Source organism: Garra rufa, chromosome 12, assembly GCF_049309525.1.
Source record: "Garra rufa chromosome 12, GarRuf1.0, whole genome shotgun sequence".
Classification (NCBI taxonomy): domain Eukaryota; kingdom Metazoa; phylum Chordata; class Actinopteri; order Cypriniformes; family Cyprinidae; genus Garra; species Garra rufa.
The window spans coordinates 12,107,374-12,128,195 of record NC_133372.1 but is presented as its reverse complement, the minus strand read 5'-3'; the positions used below and the strand labels follow the sequence as shown (position 1 = coordinate 12,128,195).

General features: G+C 35.9%; 1 protein-coding gene across 2 annotated transcripts in view; it reads left to right on the top strand.

Annotated features, from left to right (window-relative positions):
- The window catches only part of gpd2 (glycerol-3-phosphate dehydrogenase 2 (mitochondrial)), a 36,604-nt gene that overhangs the window by 10,667 nt on the left and 5,115 nt on the right, over positions 1-20,822 (top strand). For both annotated transcript variants that reach the window (XM_073851586.1, XM_073851587.1), the window contains 9 exons: positions 5,194-5,358; positions 5,749-5,893; positions 6,010-6,203; positions 12,544-12,678; positions 14,455-14,630; positions 15,102-15,233; positions 18,256-18,414; positions 20,179-20,291; positions 20,379-20,457. In XM_073851586.1, coding sequence (XP_073707687.1) covers positions 5,194-5,358; positions 5,749-5,893; positions 6,010-6,203; positions 12,544-12,678; positions 14,455-14,630; positions 15,102-15,233; positions 18,256-18,414; positions 20,179-20,291; positions 20,379-20,457 — 1,298 coding nt within the window. The remainder of the gene's footprint in view (positions 1-5,193; positions 5,359-5,748; positions 5,894-6,009; positions 6,204-12,543; positions 12,679-14,454; positions 14,631-15,101; positions 15,234-18,255; positions 18,415-20,178; positions 20,292-20,378; positions 20,458-20,822) is intronic.

Here is a 20,822-nt window from a genome sequence, read left to right as displayed (position 1 = left end):
ATGAAAGCTGTTGTGCTCCTTCAAATTTTTGTGGGCACTGTGAAACTTTGATACTGTGATTCTTTGATGAATAGAAAGTTATTTTTTAAATAGAACTTTTGTAACATTATAAATGTCTTGTCTCTTTTTAAACAGTTTAATCTATTATTTAATGCATACTGTGGAGTACAGTAGCATAATAAAATCACATAATGTCGACGTATAAAAATCTAAATGATAAAATATATAAACATAGTTAAACAGTTGCTAAAGTACTGCACTTAATCACATAATGTCATATTTATAGACGTATAAAAAAACTAAATGATAAAATATATAAACATAGTTAAACAGTTACAACAGTACAGCTTGTTACATGGCTACAAATGAAAATGCTTTCACTTCATAAAAAAGCAGTGCTGTTTTACTGCCGTCCTTGTTACCAGAAAACATTTAAATCATTCTCTTTTCATTATTTACATATGTGACCCTGGACCACAAAACCAGTCTTAAGTAGCACGGGTATATTTGTAGCAATAGCCAAAAATAGGCTACATCGTATGGGTCAAAATTATACATTTTTCTTTTATGCCAAAAATCATTAGGATATTAAGTAAAGATCATGTTCAATGGAGATATTTTGTAAATTTACCGTAAATATATCAAAACTAGTAATATTAGTAATATGCATTGCTAATAACTTCATTTGGACAACTTTAAATGCAAAAAATGCTTTTCTTACTTAGAATTTTTCTCTTGTTTCCAGCCAAAATATCAAGAAGGATTTTCTAGACAAGTAAAAATTATTGTGTTGTTTTCAGAAAAATGAAGTTAAATTTAAGTGAGTTTTTGCTTGAAACAAGCTAAATAATCTACCAATGGGGTAAGCAAAATCATCTAGTTATCTGCTTGAAATAAGATTATTTTGCTTACCCCATTGGCAGATCATTTTGCTTGTTTTAAGCAAAACTCACTTAATTTTGACTTCTTGACTTAATCTTTCTTGATTTAAGAATTTTTGATATTTTGGCTGGAAACAAGACAAAAAAATATAAGTAAGAAAAACATTTTTTGCAGTGTTCTCAATATTTTTTGGCACCCTCAGATTCCAAATAGTTGTATCTCCAGCCAAATATCCTAACAAACCATACATTAATGGAAAGCTTATTTCAAAAATGGACCCTTATGACTGGTTTTGTGGTCCAGGGTCACATATGTAAATAAAAAAAACACTCAAATTGATTTGTGTATCGAGTAAAGTTGCTGTCAACCCATAGATGCGCACCTTAAATTCAGATATTTCTTGTGAGATGTAACAGGTTTGAATCTGATTTTTAAAATAAATATGCGTATCAGTCATATGACAGTGAGAAAGAGAGGAATATGTATATAGGTGTTTATATATAAGGACAGAGACATTTTGTTTAAAGGAGTAGTTCCCTTTCAGAACAAAAATTTACAGATAATGTACTCACCCCCTTGTCATCCAAGATGTTCATGTCTTTCCTTCTTCAGTCGTAAAGACATGGTGTTTTTTGAGGAAAACATTTCAGGATTTCTCTCCATATAATGGACTTCTATGGTGCCCCTAAATTTGAACTTCTAAAATGCAGTTTAAATGCAGTTTCAAATGGCTCTAAATGATCCCAGCCGAGGAAGAAGGGTCTTATCTAGCAAAACGATCGGTTATTTTCAAAAAACATTTACAACTTCTATACTTTTTAATCTCAAATGCTCATCTTGCCGAGCTAGACAAGACAAGCATTTAAGGTTAAAAAGTATATAAATCGTAATTCTTTTTAGAAAATAACCCATCATTTTGCTAGATAAGACCCTTTTTCCTCAGCTGTGATCGTTTAGAGCCCTTTGAAGCTGCATTTTGGAAGTTCAGTCTTGGGGGCACCATAGAAGTCCATTATATGGAGAGAAATCCTGAAATGTTTTACTCAAAAAACATAAATTCCTTACGACTGAAGAAAAAAAGACATGAACATCTTGGATGACAAGGGGGTGAGTACATTTTCTGTAAATTTTTGTTCTGAAAGTGAACTACTCCTTTAAATAAGAAAAAATCTCAAATGTCTATCCAAGATTTATTATCATTAAAACATCATAACTATTTTACTTTGCGGTTTTATGCGGCAATAAGTGCAATCTCATTTGTCTCTGCGACATTCCTGCATAATCTTTGTAAAACCGCCACCGGCTGTCACGGCCAAACTCGTTGTGCCTCCGTGTCTCTGTTGGCCCGTCTGCGCCCTGCGCCGCCCGAGGCTGCCACCAGGCAAAACTTCCATATGTTCCTGGTTAGTCTGGGTGTGCAGAATGTGTCCCCTTTACTCAAGGTCCCGTCCGTGGCAAGAACGCCCCGCCCACCAACCCTGCCTTCCGGTGCTTCCTGTCAAACTACATTTGGCCCGCGTTGATACACACGGTCCCTCGCAGGGCACGCGGGCAGCTTATATTCAGGGGGAGCGCGGCGGCTATCTGAGCAGCGATCTGTCACATCGCGTCCATCTGTGGGAGAAACAGAGGCAAAGAGACGTCTGGATGCTCTGTTCCCTGCCGCGCCGTGTTTACGTGCCGCCAGTGACTGCGTTAAAAAGCGTCTTCATTTGCGTATGTATGTGTGTGTGGCATCGAAACCGGCGATTGTAATGACAGTTTAGAGGTTTTATTCGTTCTTCTCCCCACGTCCGTTCCTCCCTCTCCCCCCTCCACCATCCCTCCTTCCCCTGGGTTGTCAGCCGGCTTTTCTCTCCAATTATTCAATCTGGAACAATCACGGCCGTGACATTTCCGAATCTGACCTTCTCCGCTGGAGATCGCAGCCTGCCTGTCGCTATTTGCCTCCCTCTATTTCTCTCTCTCTCTCTTTTTCCCCTACTCGCATCGCACTCTCTCACTTCTTCTCTTCCTGTCCCTCATCCTCCTTGAGTCCTCTCTCCCTTTCTTTCTTCCACTATCTCATCCACATGCACGGCCGCCCGTCACGTCCCTCCTCCGCTATGATATGTCATTCATTCTTTCTGTAGGTCTTTTTTTATTAATCTAATCTGACGCTAAAACTCCCTTATCTGCGTTTTCAGTCATTTGTAATGTCGCGGTTTCTTTATTTCATTAGAATTCTGCTCGCAGCGCAAAAAGCCCTGCTCTTTTCGCCATACCTGCAAGCTGTACTCTAATAAACATTCAAGCTCAGCCAAGCGTTTCTCGTCTACTGCTGCGGGACACAGCTTTCCGTGTGAGCTGTGATTTGTCCCTTTTACATGCTATTAACAATATTCCAACATGCATATGTGCGCTTTATCCTTCTCTACATGGGTATTTTCCCTGTAACATGAACTGAGCTCACAGCCATGAGCGCCGCTGAGGCAAACCCAGGTTCATGGGATCTCTAACAAAGCATGCTGGTGCCTTCACCGCACATTATTCTTTGAGAAGTGTGCCCTTTAAACAGGCTTCCTGCCTGTGTTATTATTTTATTGTCTGGTGGAGTTGCCCTGAGCATGTGTTAGCATTAGACATGCTTACATGGGTTACCTATCCCTCTGGTTGTTTAGCATCAAGAACACAGAGGCTTTTTTTAAATTCTAGTAGCTCTTTAGTTGCCGTAATAGAGTGATATCGCGTTGGCTTCAAGGTTTCCTGTAATTCATGTTTCAAATGTGTCTGAAATTGTTTAAATGCCTCGAAAGGCCCTATAACAATATTGAACACTGTCGCGCCACTTCAAACACAGCAATCATGAAGCGAGGCTTAACTAGGTGTAGAGCCTCTGGCATGTACAAAAACATTTTGTACCTGAATTTGTACACAGAATGAGCTAAATCTGATTAAACCTCTCAAAAAACATATTTTGGAGATAAGTTTTAAAGCTGTATAAAAATAAAATAATTTAAAAATAATATTATTAAAAAAATTAATAAATATTTCTGTACGGGTATGAATAAATTACTCATAAATTCTGATTTTTTATCTCACAATTCTCACTAATTACTTGCATTATCAAGTTTACATCTTGCAATTCTGAATTTCTTTTTAGAATTGTGTGATATAAATTCACCATTCAGACTTTTTTCCTCAAAATTGTGAGATATAAACTTGCAATTCGGAGACAAATGTCAGTCTTTTCCTCAGAATTGGACTTTATAACAATTGAAAGTTTATATCTCACAGTTGTGAGAAAAGAAGTCAGAAAATAGGCATAATTGCAAAATATAAACTCTCAGTTGTAAGGAAAAAAGGTCAGAATTGTGAGAAAAAAGTCAGAATTGCAAGATATAAACTCAAAAGGTCGGAATTGTGAGAAAAAAGTCAGAATTGCAAGATATAAACTTGAAAAATCAGAATTGCTTTAAAATAGTCCTAATTGCGAGAAAAAAACTCACAACTGTAAGGAAAAAATTCAGAATTGCAAGATATAAACTCAAAAAGTCGGAATTGTGAGAAAAATAGTCAGAATTGCATGATATAAACCTGCAATTGTGAGGAAAAAATCTGAATTGCAAGATATAAACTTAAAAGGTCGGAATTGTGAGATAAAAGTCAGAATTGCAAGCTATAAACTCGAAAAATCAGAATTGCTAAAAAAAAGTTAGAATTGCAAGGTATAAACTTACAATTGTGAGGAAAAAAGGTCAGAAAGTCGGAATTGCAAGATATAAACTCAAAAAGTTGGAATCGTGAGAAAAGAGTGAAAATTGCAAGATATAAACTTCCAACTGCGAGGGGAAAAAAAGTCAGAATTAAAAGAAAGAAGCCAGAATTGCAAGACATAAACTCGAAAAGTCAAAATTGTGAGAAAAAAGTCCGAATTGCAAGATAAAAACTCAAAATTGTAAGGAAAAAAATCAGAATTGCAAGATATAAAATCAAAGTCGGAATTATGAGAAAAAAAGTCAGAATTGCATGATATAAACTCAAAAGGTTGGAATTGCGAGAAGAAAGTCACAATTGCAAGATATAAATTTGCAATTGTGAGTGGGGAAAAAGGTCAGAAAGTCGGAATTGCAAGATATAAACTTGAAAAGTCAGAATTGTGAGGAAAAAAGTGAAAATTGCAAGATATAAACTTCCAATTGCAAGGGGAAAAAAAGTCAGAATTAAAAGAAAGAAGTCAGAATTGCAACATGTAAACTTCTTATTTATGAGAAACATTTATGTTCTTTTGTATATGTGTATTGTGACACATTCTGCGCTGGCTCTTTTCAGGACAACACAATGACTCCCGTATGAACCTTGCCATCGCTCTTACAGCGGCCCGTCATGGTGCTGCAATTTCTAACTACACAGAAGTTGTTAATCTGCTAAAGAAGCCAGACCCAAAAACAGGCCAAGAGAAAGTTTGTGGAGCCCACTGCCGAGACCTAATCACAGGTGAGATATGACCAAACCAAAAAACTAAATTAACTGTTTCAATACAAGAAAACTGAGATTTAAATTTTACTTCTGAAAAAAATGTAAGCAAGGAAATCTTTCTCCATTGTACGAAATTCCCGATTGAATTAAAATGCCCAGATTTTTTGTGGAACAATGTTAAATGTATAATGAGATGAGATCTTAATATAAAGTCTGCATAAAGATTATTTCTTGAATATTTGCTTTCATGTTACCAAAACCCAGGACTAACTAATTACCTTTCAGTAACCTCTTTTAAATTTTCTGCTCAGAATCCTTTTATGAAGGGATTTGTCTCCCATCGTCAGTAAATGACCCCTGCGGTCAGCCGTGTTGAGTTAGTGTAACACCTTACACTGCCGTTCACAGGTCAGGAGTTTGACATTCGTGCCAAATGTGTCATTAACGCTACCGGCCCCTTCACTGACTCACTTCGCAAAATGGACAACCGGAAAACTGCCAACATCTGCCAGCCTAGTGCAGGAGTGCACATTGTAATCCCTGGATATTACAGGTGCTTCCCCGAATCCTTCAATCATATTGTACATTTTTTTTCCTCAAGTGTAATTTAATGGTGTTAACAGTGCATGGAGAGATTACATAGGTCTGTACTCTTCCTACCAATTACAGCCCAGACAACATGGGGCTGTTAGACCCTGCCACCAGTGATGGCCGTGTCATATTCTTCCTGCCCTGGGAGAAGATGACTATCGCCGGCACAACAGATACGCCCACTGAAGTCACAGCCCATCCCATCCCTGTGGAGGATGACATCAACTTTATCCTGAACGAAGTACGAAATTACCTCAGCCCTGACGTGGAAGGTAATATTACCCTGTGTATGCTTTTTCTTTTGAAAGGTTTTCGAATGTAATATGTTTCTACAACAAGAGCGGAAAACTGAAAATCTTTTTAAAAATGCAATAGTACACATTGATTCTACACCCCTAGAGTCTTGGTTCACTTGCTGCCCTAGGCGGAACAAGACATTTTTTAACGATTTAGTGGGTTATTGTATATGTCAACAATCATGGTTCAGACAGATTCTTAACGATCCTAACGTTCCATTAATTCTTATAGAACTTGTAAGAAATGCTTTTAAAAAAAAGTCTCTTATGCCTACCAGAGCTTTTTGAGAGTCAAAAAAAGCATATCAGGCAACACGACAAATGAATATGGCTTCTGATGATATATTGCAGTCTTATGAAGTAAAATAATTGATCTGTGCAAGAAACGGAACATTATTTATAACATTATGTAACTGTATTACCTTTTGTGCTGGCAATAATTGCCCTTTAAGGATTAGTTCGCACCAGAATTAAAATTTCCTCATAATTCACTCACCCCATGTCATCCAGAATGCGCATGTCTTTCTTTCTTCAGTCAAAAAGAAATTAAGATTTTTGAGGAAAACATTCCAGGATTTTTCTCCATATAGTGGACTTCAATGGAAGCCAAAAGGTTGAAGGTCCAAACTGCAGTTTGAATGCAGCTTCAAGGGGCTCTACACGATCCCAGCCGAGGAATAAGGGTCTTATCTAGCAAAACGGTCAATCATTTTCTGAAAGAAGATAAAAATGTAGCTACTTTTTAACCACAAATGCTCGTCTTGCGGTAGCTTGACCTGACACATTACATAGTCATGTTGGAAAGGCCCAAACCTTTCCAAGGACCTTTCTAATGTGATTACTTAATGCATGAATTCGCAAATGAGCATCACAGAACTAGGACAAGATGAGCATTTGTGGTTAAAAAGTATAAAAAGTAAAGTTTTTTTTTTTTTTTAAATGACTGATCATTTCGCTAGAAAATACCTTTATTCCTTGGCTGGGATTGTGTAGAGCACTTTAAAGCTGCATTGAAACTGCAATTTTGACCCTCAACCCATTGAAGTCCACTATATAGAGAAAAATCCTGAAATGTTTTCCTGAAAACTTAATTTCTTTTCAACTGAAGAATGAAAGAAATTAACATCTTGGATGACATGGGGGTGAGTAAATTATCAAGAAATTATAATTAAGGAGAGAAGTAATCCTTTAAGTCTCTGTTATACTTGGTTGCATTGTATTGTTTTGATTAACTAAAACGAACTAACTCATTCCTTCATTCAGGAATTGTTTGGACTACACTGGTTGCGCTGTATAGTTTTTGCCCTTGGGTGAAAATGCATTGCTGTCCCCCCTCTACTCAAGGGCCCCTGTAACGCCCTGTCTGACGCCCCTGGTTCTTGCTGTAGATTCAGTAGTGCTGTTGTGGTGTTGCTGAATAGAGAAACAGGAAATGCAGGCAGGAAATACTTCCAGAGTACTGTATTACTGTTCTGTTCACAATGGCAGAAGAACACGTGCAGAAACAGCTCATGGTAACCAAATGTCTTTTTTTTTTTTGTATGGAAAAGAGCATTGACATTTTGATAATTCATTTTTTGTTTTATCGGGGGAAAGTCATACCAGTTTTTCTCAAAATGAGGATGGTTAGAGAAAGATTTTATTTTAAAGCAAACAGTTTGCAGAGAGTTTTAATATGATCACCAATGCTGCATTTATTTGGTATATAATAAAATACATGTAAAAGCATTAATATTGTAAAATATTAATACAATCGAAAATATATGTTTAATGTAATGTGTTTAATGTATTTAATACATTATTCCCATGATGGCAAAGCTAAATTTTCATCAGCCATTACTCCAGTCTTCAGTGCCACATGATCCTTCAGAAATTATTCTATTGTAAAAAAAAAAATCAGTAAAATTTATTGTAAAAAATTTTTTTTTACCAGTACAAAATATGGTAGCAACGTTTTAGGTTTTACTGTTTTAACTTAAATTTACATTTAAATGCTGTAATTTCATTAACTGATATAATGTTCATATACCCCCCTATTGAAGTACTGAAATCTGTTTTGTATCTTTGCATTTTTACAGGCTTTATAGGCTTTTGGGTATATTTGGACAGGCCCCTTTTCTAAACGACCCTGTAAATTATTATTATTATTATTTTTTTTTTTGATAATTATAGACCTAGAGAGTCCATAGAATTGCACTGCTGTGGTTTTTTCCAGATTGAGTGAAAAACTAGTTCACAAAAGTTTTTTTGTACATTTTCACAATCATTTAACTAACGGTTTGATTGACAGCAGAGGTTCTAGAAGCAAAGTTGTTCGTAATGAGGAGGTCTATCATATGATATGAATACATGTGAAAAACCGCACAGTATACAATGAATACATGTGAAAAACCGCACAGTATACAATGAATACATGTGAAAAACCGCACAGTATACAATGAATACATGTGAAAAACCGCACAAAATACAATCGTTTGCACCCTTGAAAAATGTGATATTGCCCAAAAATCACCCAAAAATTTCGCCAGGTGATGGCATGTGTTTTGTCCAGCATGAGGATTCCAACGACATAAGACACTTGAGCCTGCGACAAACATCTTAGGAGTTAGGAGCGATTTCATACTTTTGATTGCTGTAGCACCCCCATCAGGCCAATTTCAAGTCTCTACGACTTACCGTTTGGTCTGCACGTTCAGTTTAAGTGGAGATTGCTGATCCTTGGCCATTCTAACAATTACAATATGGGTTTCAGTGCTATGTGCTTGAACCCCTAATTATAACCATTGTTGAAAACAGTGGTGCTGCTTAATATTTTTGTAGAAACCATCATGTATTTTTCAGGATTCTTTGATGAATAGAAAGTTCAGAAGAACAGCATTTATTTTGAATAGAAATTTTGTGTTTTACTGACCTTAAACTTTTAGCAGTAGTGTATGAAATGAAAATGGAAATCCACTAGACTCAAAACTAAAGAGCCAAATGTAGATGCCTCAGAGACTTTTATTTCTGCATGCATGTTAATTACCAGACAGACACCAGAATGGCTTATATTGGTTGTGTTGAGTCTAGTAGCTACTAGTTGGCACTGATAACTATTCCAAGCATCTCCTTCTAAAAGCGGAGGTATTGATTTTTGAGCGCAGCCCTCTAATTGTTCAGAGCGCTGTGGATGCGGGCTTGATTGCTTGATTGATTAGCTTCATAACTAATTTTCCCTCAGAAAAAAATGCTTCCTCCTTTCTCTGATTGTTGGGCAAGTCGTTAAGAGTTTGTTGAGTCTCGTTATCTCATTCAGCGCTGCATGTGTCTTTCAGCTACGGTAGAAAGTCGTCCGGCTGTCTGTCATTAACATTACATGTGCTCATAAACCACAGCGTGACGGCTGCCGTGTGTCTGGGTGTTTTCTGCTTTGTTTCGGGCGTGAATGAGCAACCAAGCGACTCTGTTGACCTGGGAGGGTTGTATGAGAGTGTGAATACAGCAGATCATGGAGAATGAGGATGGAGTGAGTGATGGAGGAATGACACAGAGACCTTGCCTGGATGGAGGGTTGAGGCTGGACTGGACTCTAGTGAAGGCAGCTAAAGGGATTTGGCTATGGGAGATTTGTCACAATGACAATGTAGGGGCAAGATCTTGTTGTTTGTCCCTCAAGTAGAGATATTGTGTGAGAGAGAAAAAAGGACGGATGCATGACATGAACAGAATGTTTTTAAATTGATCCTAATTTAATCAATCCCTTTTTAAAGAAGTGCCACACTAAAAATAAAACAGAATTCTGAAAACGCCAATATAGAATTACCAAATTATTTGAAAATTGTTTTATATTGTTGATTACATACTGATATAATGGCAGATTTAACTCTATAAAATTGTAACATTTACACAGTCACACTAAAGCTCCGACCTAGAATTTTAACAAGTGAAATCATGCATCAAAATTCATTATATTGTTCTATAAAAAAATAATGCATACTCACATATAGTCTTGTAGTTCAATTGGTGGATCTTGGCAATGTCCGTAGGTTTATTTTATTAATTTAAAATAATATTATTATATTGTCTATTTAATGCCACTGAAATGTAAAGCCAGTTGCATATTCTCGTATGTAGACAACAAGTTGTATCATAAATTAAACAGTTGTACTATAAATATAAAACAAAATGACTAAAATATGTGAAAATTATATATTTTTTGTAACAAGTGAACAGCATAATTTGTCTACCCAATATTTGAAAGTAAGTGAATTGTTTCTAGTTCAGTTAAATTTATTTGCATAGATGTTTATTGAGAAATGTCATTAAAAGCAGCTTTACAGGAAATGAGTCATGAAAAATATGAGAAATGAGAAAAACACCCTAGAAAGATACTAACAGACTGTTCTTAAAATGTGTGTACAGTATATTGCAAGGAAAGAAATATGAACACTTTGATTTACATTTGCACATCTGTTTCTTTTTTACTTTTAAATATACATTACCAGTCAAATGTTTTGGAACAGTAAGATTTTTTTTTATGTTTTTTTTAAAGAAGTCTCACCAAGCCTGCATTTATTTGATCCGAAGTACAGTAAATATTTTTACTATTTAAAATAAATGTTTTCTATTTGAATATATTTTAAAATGTAATTTATTCCTGTGACTTCAAAGCTGATTTTTTAGCATCATTACTCCAGTCACAAAACATTAATTATTATGTTAAAAACAGCTGAGTAGAATTTAGTTTCTTTAATCAATAGAAAGTTCAGATTTATCTTTTGTAACACTATAAGTGCCTTTATCATCACTTTTGATCAATTTAAATCATCCTTGCTAATTAAAAGTATTAATTTCTATAATTTCATCAAAAAAGTATTAATTATACTGACTCCAAACTTTTGAATGGTATAGTGTATAATGTTACAAAAGCTTTTTGTTTTAGATAAAAGATCTTTGGATCTTTCTATTCATCAAAGAATCCTGAAAAAATGCACTCAACTGTTTTAAATTTTGATAATATTAAAAATAATTTAAAAATGTTTTCATGAACAGCAAATCAGCATATTGGAATAATTTATGAATGATCATGTGACACTGAAGACTGGAGTGATGATGCTGAAAATGTAGCTTTGAACGCAGGAATAAGTTGCATTTTAAAGTATATTCAAATAGAAAACAGTTATTTTAAATAGTAAAAATGTTTCAAAGTTTGGCTGCTTTTGTTGTATTTTGGATCAAATAGTTGCAAGCTTCTTGCAAAATCTTACTGTTCAAAAACTTTTGACTGGTAGTGTATATTAAGCAAATTTATTCTCTCAGATTTTCCACAGACCTCAGTTTGAAAACACATGCCATAGGTGTCACAGGAAAAGCATAGAATAAATTAAATCTATCAAATCAACCCTGCAAACTGATTTGTGATCAGTTGTGTTGCTTCATGTCCAATTTATAAATTCAGTGTGGACAGATACACTACTTGTCAGAATCTTGTCATCTTGTGCTCAGTTAGGATATGTTGTAAGTTGCTTTGGATAAAAGCATTTGCAAAAATAAAATGATTAATCTTCCATTCTCAGCCTAATCAACCAATTCTGGTAGTTTCAAAAATGAAAAAAATGTAATATTGGCCTATAGGGTTGCCAATGTATTGCGTATGCCTAGGTATGGGGACTGTGACTCTTTGCGAACTTCGAGTGCATTGCGCAGCTTGAAAATGGACTGAATTCTTCCCTTGAGAATTAGATTACCTGAATGCATTCGACAGCCCAGCGGTCTATTGCTGAGGTTCATTTAGGCTCAAGGTGTGTGTGTGTATGTGTGTGTGCGTTATTGGTCTCCCCAGTCTGCTGTCTGCAGAGCTCCGTAGCCTTGTCATAAATGTTTCAGAGATGCCCTTTGATAATGAGAGTGCTGTCTCTGTTTTTCCCCCCATTCAGAAATATCAACCTGCATATTACAGTGGCAGGTGTACCGCAGATCGATACACAACTCCCTCTTAATAATTAATGCTTGAGATGTCACCACAATAGGGAAATTGACTCTGGACTCGTACATGATGTTCTAGTAACGGTTTGTTGGTTTAACAAAATAACAAAGCTATTAAAGTTTTTACGGACAGTCTCGATTCCCATGTTCCCCTATAGTCATTTACCAAACAAAATAGCTTTTAATGCAGACATCACTCATTTTCTAGTATGAATAGTTGTGGATGTAGATGTAGACAGGACACTGGATAAATACAATGGCGTAGCCTATTGTAGTCCTGTCAATCAGATACACGACACACACACTTCAGCTGTCAGAGATTGTCAGCGTCTTTGGTTTCTTTGGTTCTCAGTGCGGCGAGGGGATGTCCTGGCGGCCTGGAGTGGCATTCGTCCGCTGGTCACCGACCCCAACTCCAAAGACACGCAGTCCATCTGTCGTAACCACATCGTCAACATCAGCGACAGCGGACTCATCACCATTGCTGGTCAGTGCCACTAACTTGTGCCTTGGTCTCCATTTTGTTAGAAATATTTTCCTTCTTAAAATGGTTCAATTGGACTTGTACAGTGTGAAAAAGTTTGTAATTATTGTTCAAATAAGTTTTTGTATTTGTTTTGTTTTTTGCACTGATTTGATTAAAAATATAATTCAAATTCCCCCTTTTCTATACAGTCAAACCAAAAATTATTCAGACACTAGATATCATTTTTTATTTTTTTACTAATGGGTGCAGGACACTATAGCTCATTTATGTAAGTGAGGAGAACAAAATAAGTAAACTGTGACATATTATACCCAAAAAAGTCTTCATACATTGGACTACCAGTGAAACTGATAAACATTTGGGGCCAAAGATTATTCAGACACTTTGATCGGACCATGTTTTGCTTAAGTGTTTTTTCTTTAATTGCTAATGTGACCTTTTTACACCACAGACTGAACTAAACTAAGCAGTGCTTGGTAATTGGTCAATAAAGTATTGATAGTTGTGTAAATGTTGTCATACTAACGGTTGTCTGAATTTTTGTTGATTGTAATCCGTTACATACCTTTCTATCAAAGTTATCTGACATTATCAAGATGATAATATTTTATTACCATTTTCTAAACTATAGCGAATAAACTGATAATGTGAGAAATGTTGAACATGTCTGAACAAACTTTAGTTTGACTGTAGATATATTTTTTGGGAATGTGATGGTTTAACTTTTGAAGGTTAAGAAATTACATTTTTAACTTGTAAAATAAAATTGCTTTTTTTCTTACGTATTTGATTATATAGTAAACATTATTTCAATAGCATTTTTTGTTGTTGTTAATCATTTCAATAGTTGATTATTATTATTATTATTACTCTTATATTATACTCATATGTATTAATGAATATTATAAGCACAAATTCTGGCCAAGTTTTGCAGCCCTACAAACAAGAACAGCAAAAGTAGTATTCTTTATATTTTTTAAATCATATTTTATATTGCCAGAAAAAAAATGCAATTGTTCCCTTAAATTTTGCAGCTCTATTTCTTATTAATGTTGTGTTGCTTAATATGATTGTGAAAACTGATACACATTTTTTCAGATTAAATTGAAAGTTCAAAAGCACAGTATTTATTTAAAGTAGTATTTTTGTATCCTTTAATACATCCATGCTGAATATAAGTATTAATTTAAAATAAAAACTAAAAAATACTGACCCCAAACGTTTCTGACTAACTTACTTATTAATTATTATTATAATTAAAAAAATACTAATAAAAAAATAATAAATCATAATAGTCAATAAAAATAACAAAACCTTAAAGGGTTAGTTCACTCCAAAACAATTCTGCCATTAAATACTCACCCTCATGTTGTAAGATCTTTGTTCATCTTCGGAACACAAATTAAGATATTTTTGATGAAATCCAAGAGCTTTCTGACTCTAGACAGAAACACAACGGACACGTTTAACGCCCAGAAAGATAGTAAGGACGTCGTCAAAATAGTCCATGTGATATGACGTGAACATGAAGAATTTATTGAATTAAGTTATTATTTTTGTTTTCTTTGCGCACAAAAAGTATTTTCGTAGCTTTATAAAATTACGTGGTAGTTGCATTGCTGTTTATGCCCAGAAAGCTCTTGGATTTCATCAAAAATACCTTAATTTGTTTTCCGAAGATGAGCAAAGGTTTTGTAATAAGGACCTGGCCACTAAGGTAACACAATTGTTCCACAGAGATTGTGTAAAGATTTCACAGCACTCTTTCTACTATAGGTGGGAAGTGGACAACCTATCGTTCTATGGCTGAGGAGACCCTAGACGCAACCATAAAGGCTCATAACCTCTCAGCCGGTCCCAGCAGAACAGTCGGTCTGATGCTGGATGGTGGGAAGGACTGGACTCCCACCATGTACATCCGGTTGGTTCAAGACTATGGCTTGGAAAACGAGGTGGGTTTTGAAGCCCAACTATTTAGCATTCTGCCAGTTCAAGCTCTTTGGAGCAGGTTCAGCTGCTCCATAACGCTTCAGTCCCCCATGATTCTGTGGGGGAGAGAAAGTCTGGCAACCCCTTGTTTGGAAGCGTGAGAGCTTGATGGAGCCGTAGCGCTACCATGGATGTTGTTTTGCCAGCATATTTAAAAAGGTCAGCATGCAGATATTTTTGACAGTACTTGACCTTTGGTGAGAGATATAAAAGAAGAGTTTGAAGTAAACGGGGCCGTGTTTATTTGTCTGAGGGCTTAATGAAGCAAAGGTGTTCATAAGCTAGTCAAATAACTAAGAACAGGTTTAAAATAAAGCTTTGGTTACAGTGGGTTTTCTATATAGGGATCGTAAGTTAAATCATGAAACGTACCACCACTAGTTAATAAGGGATACAGCTATAAGGAATAACATTTTTATTTTATGAACTCACAGGTTGCTCAGCACCTGGCAGCTACCTACGGAGGAAGAGCGTTTGAAGTGGCCAAAATGGCCAAGGTGACAGGCAAGAGATGGCCTATAGTGGGGAAACGCCTTGTATCTGAATTTCCCTACATAGAGAGTGAGGTAAGCATCTGAAATTCTAATACGCACAATTAACTTGGAGTTGACCATTTGCTAAGCCCTGCCTTTAAAACATTACTGACCAATCACAGCTTAGCAACTGATCTCAGCCACCTTCTTAAACAAGCTTTTACTTCTTTTTAGTATAATGGTGCATTCAACCACAAGTTGGAAAGTCTTATAACATTATGTGTGTTCAAATCACTTTGAAATTAAGTTTTTGAGGAAAACATTCCAGGATTTTTCTCCATATAGTGTGCTTCAATGGGAACCAACATTTTTAATGCAGCTTCAAAGGGCTCCACATGATCCCAGCCGAGGAATTAGGTTCTTATCTAGTGAAATTGAAAAAAAATATAGAAAGGTTTAGAAAGGTAGGGAAGGTGAAAAACTCAATCTCATTTTTTTCTCCAACTTCAAGATCGTCCAACATTGTTGTTTTATAATTTTTTTGTAAAGGCCGTTGAACTTTCTTTGCATGTTCACTTTGTAAACACTGGATAGGTACTTCCATCTTCGTCACACGTGACCTTTCCAACGTGACTATAATGCATGAAGTCGAGCTAGTGCAAGATGAGCTTTTGTTGTTAAAATGTATATACTTTTTTTTTAAAGAAAATAACTGATCGTTTCGATAGATAGGACCATTATCCCTCATCTGGGATCGTGTAGAGCCCTTTGAAGCTGCATTCAAACTGCAATTTCGGACCTTCAACCCACCATTGGCCACAATTGAAGTCCACTATATGGAGAAAAATCTTGGAATGTTTTTCTTAAAAACCTTAATATTTTTTTCGACTAAAGAAAAAAAGACTTGAACATCTTGGATGAAATAGGGGTGAGTAAATTATCAGGAAATTTTTATTCTGGAAGTGAAGTAATCATATAATTAATATTGAGAAGTTAACTCTTTTTTGTTTTATTCACATATTTGATTCAGCTGGTTGTAAAGATGGAAGTAGGAGTCACACTACACACAGTGCACACTCACACACACACACACACACACACACACACACACACACACACACACACACACACACACAACTCTCTATAGCTATTTTTGTGAGACCATACATTGACACGATGCAATCTCTAGCTCCTTACCCTAAACCTACCCATCATAATTAAGTGCCTCACCCAAACCCTTACCCTAAACCTAACCTTTACCCATTTTTAACCCTCAAACATGCCTTTTATGGGGTCTCAAGTGAGGACAGGCCAAAAAGTCAGGACAGGCCAAAATGTCTTTACTCTATAAAATTTATAAAACACTTTATAAAGGTCTAAAACTCAAACCGACCCTCACAAAGATAGCTGTACAAGTGCACACAGACACACACACAGTACTTAGAATAAGCTCTTTGCAATGTAATACTACAGAATCTCCACTTCATTCCTATGTTATTTCTTGAGAAGTGGAGCTTTGCAAAGGGTCAGTTGCTATAACTGCCAGCACTAAAAATAAGTAAGATTCACTGTTGGGTTTAAAGCTATTGAAGCCTGTTTCCACCACTAAATAAAAATGTTATTGCAACTTTTTATGTCACAGTTCTGACTTTTTTTCTCAGAATTGTAAGATATAATCTCACAATTGCAAGGTATAAAGTAAGAATTGTGATATAAACTTGCAATTCTGACTTTTTTTCTCAACATTTCTTGATATGAACTCCCAATTGCGGGAAATGTCAGAATTCCGCAGAATCGCGATTTTGACTTTTTTTTCTTCACAAATGTGAGATTGTGTATCACAGTTCAAACTTTTTTCTTGAAATTGTGAGTTTATTGTGAAATTGTGAGTATATCTCACAATTTTTTCAGAATTTGAGATTACGGGTCTGTTAACACTTGTAGTTCGGTTTGTTTGGTTCATTTGGTCCGGACCAAAAAATGGTACATTTGGTCCCAGTCCACTTAGTGTTCACACTGGCATTTTTGACAGTGAACCTAAACATACTGAACCTAAAGGCATAGTAATATGTTCACAACATGATTGGTCGGGTTGAGTGACATATTTTGTGACAAAACTTACCAAACACTCCAAACAAAAGGAAAATGTGCGTTCGACTTAAGATCGAATAGACCTAAGGCCGTCTGCTGGACTAAGTGTATATGTTTGTTGCATGTATATGATTTTATTTGACATTTTTCTGCTCATTTTGTTCTGGATACACCGCATGTTCCCTTCGTGAAATCATGTCGCATAGCATCGCATGTTGTCATTACTTCCTGTTTTTGGTTCGCTTAGAAATATTTGTTCCGTGTCGCGTTCATATTTCAGCAAACCGCATCAGAGTTCATTTGGAAGCGGACCGAGACCCATGTTTTTTGAGGTCTCAGTCCGCTTGTTTGGTGCGCACCAGGGTTCGGATGTCAGCTTTCACACTTAATCAAATGAACCGCACTAACAGAGCAATCGCACCAGAGTTTGTTTTAATCGAAGCAAACATGACAAGTGTGAACACACCCATAAACTCACATTTGTGAGTTATGAAAAAAAAATTGGGGGGAAAAAAGACTGATATGTTCTCAGAATTGCAAGTTTATATCTCACAATTCTGACGTAACTCTCAACTGTGAGTTTACATCTCGCAATTCTGAGAAAAAAGTCACAAATGTGAGATATTAACTCAGAAAAAACTGTTTATATCTAGCAATTCAGACTTTATAACACGCAATTGGAAGTTTATGTCACGCAATTCTGAATTCATTTCTTAGAATTGCGAGTTTATATCTCACAGTTCTGAGAAAAAAGTCAGAATTGCGAGTTTGTATCACAATTCTGAGATGTATTGTGAAATGTAAACTCGCAATAGCAAGAAAAAAAAAGCAATTACCTTTTTTATTTTTTATTCAGCGATCGGAAACAGGCTTCCATAGAATGCTAAACTTCATATTTGAAAATATTTTGCAGGTTATTCAGTCAACCTAAAAAAATACATGGATGTCTGATTGTGTTCCAAAGAGTTTCTATTAAAATTGAAGTAAAATTAAAATGAAAGTGATGTTTTCTGTCTGGATGTAGGTGCAGTATGCTATAAAGGAGTATGCGTGTACAGCCATCGATGTGATTGCTCGCCGAACACGACTGGGCTTTCTGAACGTGCAGGCTGCGGACGAGGCTCTGCCACGTATCGTTGAGATCATGGGCAAAGAACTGCAGTGGACTGAGCAAAAAAAGAACGTATGTCATTTATCTCATGGCTTATTTCTTTAGAATACAGACTGGCTGTTTATTTTAATTAAAATGAAAGCAGAATCCACTTTTAAGTTCACATTTAGTGTGCATATGAATTCAAATCACAATTCAAATTCATCCAAATGTTTTGTTGGCAATACTTGATTTATGTAATTATTGGTTGTGCAAACCTGTTACCCTTGCCCTGAACGCAGCTTTTTTTGCCCTGACCGAAGGCTAAAGGTCTCAGCCAGGTTAAATTAGGTAACAACTAATAATAGGTCTCAGCTATTGTTAGTTTGACTCTTAAATAGTCTTTTTAACAAGGAGTCTCCACTCCAGGATAAGATCACAATTCAGTTGCACAATGAACGCCCAGCACAACACCTCTAGATGACTATGGCTATTACGTCTGTGCTCGCAGGAGTGTTTGAAAGTGTGCGTGTAGTGCGTTTGTAAGGGGGTGATAGGGTTACTCCAGCTTTTGCACGCTGGTCGTGGGTTTCCTGCCTGATAAACAGAAGCACTAATAATAGCACCAATCACTGTGCAGCTTTGATACTGTTCAGTTCCCATGAGTTCAGTGCTCAGATCTGCTCACAATGCAGGTGCACCACACCCACCACACACCACACATGCACGAGCACAGACACAATGCTCTGCTGGGAGCCCCGAACCAGCGCAGGTATATCACAGCTCTCACTGCAAAGGCAAGCCAGTATTCTCAGCCTCAGCTGCATAGAACACTTTTAAACTTTGGCTGAATTTGAATCCTTTTTACTGCCTCAAACCTTCTTATTCTACTATATCTATTGGTAGATACTACCAGTATTTTCTTAAAAAACATGCTTCAATTATATATTTTTTAACATTTGACATTTTTATGAAAGTATTTAGTTTTAATTAGTCTTTTAGCCTTCTGTTGAGTGGAAAAAGAAAAAAATTCACTGTTGTTCTACTTAAGCTCCCTCGTCAACTGTACCTTTCCTGCCCTCGCTTGACTAGCGCTTGGCACTGAAGTAAAGTTGGAGCACGTCTGTAAAGTCTTCCATTTAATGTGGTCATTAAGACATTCAGAGACTAAATAAACACATTTTCTTTTGTGAAGAAAAAAAGATAGAAGCAGCAGTTGTGAGTGAGGTGGACAACCCTAGCTCCACCCCTCCTTTTAAAAGCATTATAATGAAAACAGAATCGTAAAATAGCCTTTTGTAGCGTAATTTAGCCTTCTGTTGAGTAGAAATAGAAAAAAATATAATATTTTTAAACTGTATTTCACTCTCTATCTGAACATTAATCAAATTAAATTTAGTTTGAATTAATTAAGCAATTAATTTATTTATTTTATTGCTTCGCCTGTAAGACTTCTATGTAAATGCCTTCTTCAGACATGTTTTTTTTTTTTTTTTTTACAGTTTGTTGAAAATATTTCTATATTTAAATACACTACCAATCAAAAGTTTTTGGACAGATTTGTAATGCTTTTTTCTCCTGCTCACCAAGCCTGAATTTATTTGATCCAAAACACTGCAAAAGCAGTAATATTGTGAAATATTTTTTTCTATTTAAAATGATGGTTTTCTATTTGAAAATATTTTAAAATGTAATTTATTCCTGTGATCAAAGCTAAATTTTCAGCATCGTTACTCCAGTTTTTAGTGTTACATGATAGGAAATAAGAACTTTGACACAAACTGTGAGCTGTCTGTTGGGTCCAGTATAGTTTTAACTTAAATAACTGATTGTGCTTTTGTTTTTGTGTGTCTATAGGAAGAGCTGGAAGCAGCAAAGAACTTCCTGTACCTAGAGATGGGTTATAAAGCCCGCTCTGAGCAGCTCAGCAAGACAACAGAGATCTCACTCAATGCCCAAGAGATAGCAAGGTATAGGATTGTGTGTGTGTGTGTGAGAGTTTAAGTGTATACAATATCCTCTCACTTTCCTAATATTGTCATTTTTATGATTGACAGGTATAAGAAGCGCTTTTACAAATTTGATAAGGAGAGTAAAGGCTTTATCACAACAGTGGATGTCCAGCAAGTGCTAGAGGTGAGTTGTAATCTCTCATACAGTTACAGTCTCTCACAATTACAACTAAACTTCCTTAAAGGAGTAGTTCACTTCTAGAACAAACATTTACAGATAATCTACTCATTGCCTTGTCATCCAAGATAATCATGTCTTTCTTTCCTTAGTCATAAAGAAATTATGTTTTTTGAGGAAAACATCTTAGGATTTATCTCCATTTAATGGACTTCTATGCTGCCCCCGAGTTTGAACTTCCAAAATGCAGTTTAAATGCAGCTTCAAAGGGCTCTAAATGATCCCAGCCGAGGAAGAAGGGTCTTATGTAGCAAAAGATGGTTATTTTCTAAACAAATTTACAATTATACTTTTTAACCTCAAACGCTCGT